The 9193-nt window shown below is 38.6% G+C and overlaps 1 protein-coding gene across 3 annotated transcripts; it reads right to left on the bottom strand.

The window, feature by feature from the left end:
* Positions 1-1536: 1536 nt before the first annotated feature.
* LOC113673173 (guanylate cyclase soluble subunit beta-1) lies at positions 1537-9193 on the bottom strand. Of its 3 annotated transcripts, none has more exons than XM_027189548.2 (8): positions 9002-9193; positions 8728-8834; positions 6618-7475; positions 5836-6224; positions 5138-5278; positions 4844-4998; positions 3893-4075; positions 1537-1803 (listed from the first exon to the last, which is right to left on the bottom strand). In XM_027189548.2, the coding sequence occupies exons 1-7, from the start codon at positions 9076-9078 to the stop codon at positions 3925-3927; spliced, it is 1878 nt and encodes a 625-aa protein (XP_027045349.1). In that variant the 5' UTR covers positions 9079-9193; the 3' UTR covers positions 1537-1803; positions 3893-3924. The 3 variants fall into 3 exon arrangements, with proteins under 3 accessions (XP_027045349.1, XP_089049017.1, XP_089049018.1); XM_089192892.1 differs by lacking the exon at positions 1537-1803 and adding an exon at positions 3681-3787; XM_089192891.1 differs by having other exon boundaries at positions 1537-4075.

Here is a 9193-nt window from a genome sequence, read left to right as displayed (position 1 = left end):
CGAGAAATTCATAGCTAGGGGATCAAAGTTCCAGCAAATTTTTCTAAGATGAAGTAATTTCGTGTTTCATGCTTTAATTTTATTTGTGTCCAAGTCTGCCCATTTACATTTGTCATTATCTTAGAGAAGGTTGCGGTTATCCATCGGGGTGACTACCCTTACAATGACGTAGTGCTCGTTTGTCTCAAAATGTTATCATTTCCGGAGTGGATCGTAGCGTTTCGACCGCATTTGACATCGAGTCTTCTCCAGGTGATAAGCTTGACAGGATACGCGACACCTTACAAACCACTGCGCTTAACTGTAACTAGCTGGTACTCAACAACTGTGATCACAGGCAGCCCAAACTCCAGGTGTGAGATGACCATCTTGCGTTATTAGAGTCGTGGCGAAAATATAGCAGTTACTATGGGAATATTTACGACCGCTCTTAGGAAGTAAAATGCAGACAGGTTTTCAATTAAAAAAAAAAACAGCTCACCTTACTTCCAAATTGCATCGCTTGTTGTCTGACCGCTTACTATGTTTAAAAGAAGCCATTTCACCGAGCTACCCATTTCTAGGTTTACTACTTCTAAGAGAAAGGCTCCTTCTCTTAGGAGCAGTAAATCTAGAAATGGATAACGCTCTAAAATGGCCTCGTTGCAACAAAGTAAGCGGTCACAAAACAAGCAATGCTCTTTGAAAGGAAGGTGAGGTATTTTTAATCGAGAATTTTACTCTATTTTTTATTCCTAAGAGGGGTCGTAAATATTCCCATACAAACTCTTGTGACTCCTATTACGCAACATGATCATCTCACTGCTGGAGCTTGAGCTGCCTGTACTGTGATTAGCCTATTTGAAAGCGGAGCTCGCAGCGCGCGCGAAAGGCGCAGCTAAACACCATTCGCAGTTTAAAAAAGTTGATAGCCAATCATGAAGAGAAAATTTCGTAAAAAAGGACCCTGCTACCGACCGTCTGTACAAGACACTACTTTTAGCATGCGCGTTCAGGCCCACATCCACACGGCCACGTTCCTCGTGTTCATCGGACGACTTTGATTTAATTTTTATTCAACCAATAATATGGTTGAGAAAATAAATACAATTGTACAACCATTAATTTTAACCACTGTTCTGCGGCATTTTGTAATAACTACTCATTAATTTTGTGATAAAGGTAGCAACATTTTGTTTGAGGTGGATGCCCATTTCAATGGAAGTGAAGTTAAACCTTTGTTTGCAAGTAACGCAAGTAACGCTATATATCAAAGTTGTAGCCCTATAATCTGTCCATATCCAAATAATGAGGCCTAATAGTCATACTTTGTCACTAATTTAATAATATCATTTTTCCTTACTTGTTTGTATGTTTTTGTGACAAAGTTGATATTATTAAAATTTGCGTCACGGTGTTGTCACAAATTGCGTCGACAAACAATTACGACAAAATGATGCAGTTCTTACACCAAAATACACAAACTATTACAAAATGCCGCAACCGTAGTTACAAAATACGTAGGTAATTACAAAAGGCGTCGTCAGTACAACATGACGTTGAATCACCACCTTTATTACGTTCGATATTCGTATGAAATCATGTGTACATATGGAGAGTCTTACCATTCCCTTCAAATGAAATAATTATATTTAACATAACCTTACGCTCTCAAGCGTATAAATACAGGTTTTGGCTTCACTCTTTCACTCCCACGATCAAAACCTCAATTCTCCTCTCAGTTTTCCATTCATTTCTTTCAATTTTAGAACTGAGGATTTGGTTTTGGATCAAACCATGTCACCTGGTTGATAGTCTTCGTACCTGCAAGTCACATGAAGAGGTACCGATACTGTGAGGAGAAATTAATTTTTGGTCACTCCTGGGAGTGCAAGGATTAAAATACCAATGATGTCTTACATCCCTTCTCTGACCAATTTCAGAGCTAAATTTCCAATTTATCCAACACTAAAACGAGCTATTTTAAAAGTATGATAAAAGACAAAATAACTAATTCTCAAACTACCCTAAATCTTTGAATAAAAACTACCCTAGAATAGGCGCCCCTTAACCCTTTAACTCCCAGAAGTGATAAACATGTAACATCTCCCTGAAGAATTCATACATTATCCTGCAGACAGATAGTGAGATAACTCAAACTTATCAGGTCCACGATATTATCTTGATTGAACACCAAATTCTCATAACCAATTTACATAGAAATGTGGAGCAGCTAGAGGGGAGAATTACCAATCAGGTCTTGGCAGTTAAAGGGTTAAAATAACCTCCTGAAGCTTGCAACTGCACTATTTGCAAATTTGCTTCTTTACAACATGTTCCTTTTTCAGTTTGGCAAAATGCAAGGTTTTAAAACAAGGAGCTGCCCTGTTATTTTAAAATTCATGATTAACTCTGCATATTAATACACAGTCAATGAGGTCATCTATGAGCTCTCTCTATGGAAAAAAAATGCAAGTTTGAGAATACCTCTACCTTTTCAATACAAAAGAAAAAGGAAAACAATTTCACCGAGTGACATTAAGTTGAAAAATAAAACACTATATCATTTCTATCAAAAGGTTAACCCTTTGATATCAAAGACTGACCAGCATCTAATTTCTCCTTGCAATATCACCACTGAACAAACGTTAACGTTACAAGAAGAAAAGAAATAATCACCAACTAAAGAAGTACTTGATTGTTATACAAATTCTCCTTGTCAGCACCTTAGGAAATGTATAGAGAACAGTATGGAGAATTTATACTTGATAAACTCTAGTCTTGACTCAGTCATAATTATTTACAGTATGTACTTTAAAGGGGCTGAGTCACCTAACATCTTAATATTTCAACTGACCATTAGCTATGGAATATATTAAAATACCATCAAAACAGCTCAGACCTTGAACTCTCACAATCTAATCTGTGCTTTTTATTACTTAATATTATTTTTGTCATTGTAAAGTAGTTAGGATCATATTTTTAATATCAAGATGATGCTCCTAAGCAGATACAAATTGTCTATTTCCCCCACCTACTTTGAGGGACAATGTACTGATGACATAAGGAGAAATAGCAATAAAAATTTGAAATATAATTCTCTGTAAGCAAACAGAGGCAAGACTAGAAAAATTTGGAAGCTGAAAACCAAGTTAACTTGGAAAAACATTACAAAGCACAATCTTTCTTCAGTTTCATGTTGCTCATTTTGGGCAAAAAAAGTTTTCTAACATTCATCAGAGGTAATATTAAAGTTAAAAGGTTCATCCAAATCTCTGTAACATCACCTTGGATGCAATGCTGGTTCGTTGCAAGTTCCCCCCACAACCCCCCCCCCCGCCCCCTTTCATTTCATTACTTTTCCCTAACAGTTCCATAGAAACAATTTACACCTCTGAGTAAAAAGGGATACTGCAAGAGTAAAGTAAAGAGTAAAGTACCATACACAAGAAAATGACAGATCTGGTCTGGAATTGGAGCCAGATATTCTGGCCCAAAGTCCAGCTAAACTATTTTTCATCATATCTTTTTGTAAAATGTTTGCTATTCTAATTCTAAGTTTAGTGCTCACAATTAAAAAAAACAAACAAACAAACAACAAAACAAAAATAAAACTAAATAGCTGAACAAAATGACCTTCCTTACTCTAGTCTACATTGCTTTTAGGACCTTCCTTACTGTTGTCTACATTGCCTTTAGGATTTTCTTTTGATTATCTAATGGATAAATGCAAGGAGGTGGAAATTTTCTTTCTACTGGCATGATTTTACAACACTGATACTCAGGGTTGTTGCTAAGCACCAGCTGCCTGCAAAAAATTGGCCAGCAGTCACTTGGTGAAGCACAACAGGCACTTCTGACATAACGCATGTACAATTGTTCAATATCAAACACTATCATTGAGCTGCCTCACTTGAATTTTCAGCCACCAGCCTCTTTTCTTAGCTACAACCCTGAGCACATCACACTCCTAAGCATGTCACTGCTTTCCTTTCTCTGCAAGATGTATGTTATCATTGGTTCTGCTTTTCCCTTCATAGTAACAGGCCCTCGCTTTTTGAACACAAAACGATCATGTGGCTGGCACAGCAGCGATCTGAAGTGAAAGAAGGTGACAAATTGTAGTCATTAAATAACCTTTTCACTCCCAGAATCTAAATACCTTGATTTGTGATCAACATGCAACATGTAAATTACTATCCAAATTTAAATTCATTATCAAATTAATAATAGCTGATGACTGAGGAGGGGGAAGGGAAAGGCCAAAATTCCTGCTAATGGAATCTCTTGGGTAGGAGGGAAAAGCCAAAATCCCTGCAGATGGAATCCTTGGTGTAGCATCCCTAGGGGTGGATTCAATGATAACTACTGGTGACTAAGGAGGGAGGAGGGAAAAGAGAAAAGGCAAAACCCCTGAGGGTGGTATCCCTAGGTTGGGATCCTTGGAGAAGAATTCAATAATTATGGCTGGTAACTAGGGAGGAGGGAGGGAAAAGGCAAAATCCCTAGGGTGGTATTCCTGAGGGTGGATCCAATAATTACAACTGGTGACTTATTAGGGAGGAGAGAAAAGGCCAAACTCCCTGCAGATAGAATCCCTGGGGTAGGATCCCTAGGGGTATGATGACTAAGGAGGGGAGAGGGAAAAGCCAAAATCCCTGGGGGTGGTATTACTGTGGGGGATCCAATAAATATGGCTGGTGACTGAGGAAGGGGAATGAAAGGCCAAATTCCTTGGGGGTGGTATCTCTGAGGGAGGTGCTCAAAGTTTGGGAGGGGGGAGTGGGGCTTTAGGAGACAAAATATGGGTTGGTTAACCAATAAACCTATAACTCAAACTCATTAATCCCAATCAGTGACAGACCTGTAGGCATATTCTGTCACATTTATCTTTCCTCTCAGTCCAGTAGTTTCTGTGCGACTTGTCAGGTTGACAGTGTTTCCAAATAGACAGTAGCGGGGCTTCTTCTGTCCAACAACGCCAGCCACAACCTCCCCAGAATGAATTCCAATTGTGATCTAACACGAGAAAAGCACATCTCTTGGAGTTCACACATAAGTTATCACTTTAACTAAAATAAAAACAATCACACTTTGAACAGCCCCAATTCCATGTAAGCATGATTGCATCTGCTGACTTTTAAAGACATACTATTACCTGCATCTTTCTACCACGTGCATTCACCTCCTGAACAATGTCAATCATGTCGAGAGCAAGATTTGCAATGTTAGCAGTATGATTTGTGCACCTTGTTGGCAACCCACTCACAGCCATGTATTTGTCTCCAACTGTCTCAACCTGTAAAATGAGCATAAGGTAAGGTAAGGTAAGGTAAGGTTACGCCTCACATCATGGGGGGAACCAGGTTGTACTCCTGGGTAGAGGAGGCACTATGAAAGTAAAGTGCCATGCTCAAGAACACAACACAATGACCCAGCCTGGTCTCAAACCCAGGATTCTTAACACAGAGTTGAGCCTGCTAACCATAAGGTCAGTGGCTCTCCTTTGCAGTGGCTACAAGAACAAATAGCATCTTTTCTTCTCCAGGAATAAAATAAGTCATAGTATTGTTTTGCCTCCTCAATTGGGTCACAGATCCATCTCAGATTATTCCCCCCCCCCCCCCCCCCCCATCTCTCACTGAGTTTCCAAAATATCTCTGGCAAAAGGACACAATACAATGACCACCTCTGGGGCTTGAAAGCAGCTTCTCCCTTGCCTGCTAACAGGCTGCCTCCTACGCTTAGGGCAGGGAAGTCTTTGGCCAGAATTAGCTTGGTTTTTCAGTAGAGACAATTCTACTAAAATAGCAATGTATACCTGTTTTCCCGAAAGTTTTTGTTCTTATATTGTACCTTAAAAACTTCATTGTTCTTGTCTGCCAGAGCATCAAACCTGATATAGGTCTCATTCAAAAGTTCCACAATTTCCATTGGTTCACTGCTCTGATTACAATAATTTGTAAAATCCACAATACCACTGAACATAATTGTCACAATCTCATATTTTTTGGCCATTACTGGTCGCTTCAGTCTGAGGTCATTTGCAACTGATGTCGGTAAGATGCTGTAAAGGAGTCTATCAGTAAGCTGCTGCTCCTGCTGCAGCTCACGTGAGGTCTGCTGAAGCTTGTCAGTCAGTATCTCTAGTCGCTGAGAAAGACGTGATTCTGCATTGTGCTGTTCAGAGAGTAGAATGAGATCTCTCGTGGCATCGTGAATTGGAATATCACTCAGGTACAAACCTTAAGAGTAAATAAAAACAAGTATCAATATTTGGATTCAATATTTTGGATTCTGGGAGCCAGATGCCACTAAAATTTACTTGACAGGAATGATAACAAGATTCTCCTTCACATTTTGCAGACAGCAGACCCTAACCTCAATGAACCTGAACCTAAGTGAATAACTTTACATACTATATATTAAAAGTATAAAGACTTTGAAAGAGAATTTGTATTGTGACCATGGGGGTTATGGGTTTATAGACTATGAGCAATCCCTGCTTTTGACAAAGTCTGTTGTGCAAGTAAAACAAAATTATAAAAAAAAATTGATGTAACCAACTCAAGTGATGGACCTCACAGAAAAGGAGGAACTGCTTAAAGACTAATGGGTTTACGTTAAGTGAATCATACCAATTTCATTGAGACCATCCAGGTTGAGAACACTTGGAGAGCAAAGGAACATGATGCTGTCACATTCAGGAAGGTACATCATTTGACCACGAAATCTCATCGTAGGAAAATCCAAGGTACCCACATCATCTTCAGAAACTGTTGTCAAGGTAGCAGAGTCTAAAAGTCCTTCTTTTGTTTTAACAACATATACCTTATTGATAAACTGTAAAATGTTATCAAATGTCAGTGAAATGTGAGGACGAATACATTCAAACACTTCTTCCACTTTAGTTTCACCAACTTTAATGGAAGGCAAAACTCGCAGCAATGAAATTCCAGCTTGGTAAATAACCATTTCATTGTCAAAGAGAATATGAAAGGGACATGCTTGGCAGAAAGTCTGACTACTGATGCAAGACCCCAATGTAACTAGCTCCAACTTCTGTTCAATCTTTTGAATCTGCTCGTCGTGTTGTTTAAGTTGCATTATATCTTCATAGTTCTCAGGAGTAACAACAATCTTAGACCAAGTCTTCTCCTGGTTTGTAGACACAGCTACCTCAACATTCACCTTTGCGTTGTAGACCTCTCTTGCCACGGCTTTCACAACACCAACAACCATATACTCAAGGCCTGACCTTTCAGAATAGTAATAGATTTCTATCCCACTGCCATCCGGACTATCTTTGGCATTAAATGAAGGTGCTCGTATACCAGGAAAAATATACAGCAGATGCTCGTGCAGTGCATCTAGACTGTTGAAAAAGTCCTTTAAGTTGCTTCCAAGACTATCCAGCATCTTCTCGTAGCCAGAGTTTTGGCAGTACTCGAAGAATATTTCCCCAAACTTCTCCAAGATCACATTGTGCGATAGCCCTGTATAAAAGTTGGTAAGACAAATTAATTATATTCAAATAGCAAAGTTTGTAGATTAAAATTTTAGTATGGGTCACTGCTTAGAGAAGAAAAGGCTCAAAATCCCAAGGGAGAGGAAGAGGGCAAACTAAGTTATAACAACATCCAAGGGATATTGTTTGATTTAAAAACCAAATTCTCAGATAGTACATTAATAGAATATATGGAAGTCGAGAAGGAGAATGGAGAATGAGATCTTGGCACTGAAGGGGTGGAACCCTAAATGCTCCTGAAGACAAAAAGAATTTGCTTAAATCCAAAAACAATGTGTTGTTTGGCAGCTGCAAGAGTCAAAATCAAATAAAAGAAGACCTTACAAATTAATCTGCTGGAAAAACACAGATTGTCTTATGCTATGTGCAAAAGGTATTTTTCATCTGAAGTAGTTGTTAATGCTGGTGTCAATTTGAATAATCTATTGTAAGACGTGTCAAAATCGATCTACTGCAATTGTCAAAATTGTCATCACATAAGTTGTGGAACAGAAAGACAAATCCCTCCTCTAGAGAATACCCTGAAATTTTTGCGCCATTATACTTTTTAACGTACCATACTAACTCGCGGCATTATTTACAAGCATGGATGAGTAGCTTGATGTACATAAATGCTTGATCGCATTAGTCTTTGTTAAAAAATAAATTTTGATTAGCGCACGAAAGAATTCATTTGGCTTCTTACTGCTTTAGCATTACTAATAGAAACTGCTCTTTTAAAAAGTTTTGTCACAAAGCTTTCTCAGAATCTAAAAATGAATCACTTCTAGAATATGCATGTAATTTGTAGTTGTGATTGAGAAAGTTGCAAACCCCCAAGCTCTTTAGGAAACAAAAACAAGATGTATGCAAAAAATATGAATTTTCTCCCGATCTAGTCTATATAATTTTCTTTTTCACAACGTTAAAACTTGTCTTAAGAGGTCATCTCGGTTTATAAATACTCTCTGTCCAAATTCGCAAACAACACTGCCAAGTGATATGATTTCGTGCAATTGCTTTTAATTCATCGTCACATTCAGAACTAAACCATTCCACAAAGGCATAAATAAATATAAATAATACCGCAATTTCTAACGCGTTGACCAGCATTTGCCGATATTTAGCTTCTTCAGAAAACGAGGGTCATCTATTCAACCACAGATCCGGAGACAGGTAATAATAGAAACCCAACCGTGACCATAACAGTGAGCCAATACAAGAACCAAATGTAAACTCACCCAGAACCTCCGAAGCGACTCTTAGCAGGTCAAACGTATTTTGATCATCATATATTCTCCGTTGATTGAATTCTCCTGTTTCTCCTAAATCGATATTTGCTTTCTTCCTAAGGAGATAAAGATTAACAGTAATCAATCACGCTTAAGCGAAGTTCTCGCTTTTATGGATACACGAGCAATGCAGTTGTTTCCTTCGCGCGAGATTCATCGCTTGCGCGCTGTAAAGCTGATCACAAAAAGCAGTACACAAACGAAATCGTTTTGCTATACATACAGTATTTCTTCCCAAGTTCCGAAGCTGCTCTCTCGCAATACTAAATCTTGCAAAGCTTGGTTTACAAAGCCGTACATGGTCACAGTTCGTCAGGATGCCAGGCGAAGATGTACACAACCCGAGCAGTCGATAGATGTATCAGCTAAGGAGCAGAGTTGACACTGGACACTTTCTAGTAACACTGATAATAAA

The sequence above is a fragment of the Pocillopora damicornis genome, chromosome 13, assembly GCF_964200805.1.
Source record: "Pocillopora damicornis chromosome 13, jaPocDami1.2, whole genome shotgun sequence".
In the NCBI taxonomy this organism is placed as follows: domain Eukaryota; kingdom Metazoa; phylum Cnidaria; class Anthozoa; order Scleractinia; family Pocilloporidae; genus Pocillopora; species Pocillopora damicornis.
This window is presented reverse-complemented; position numbering and strand designations above follow the sequence as displayed.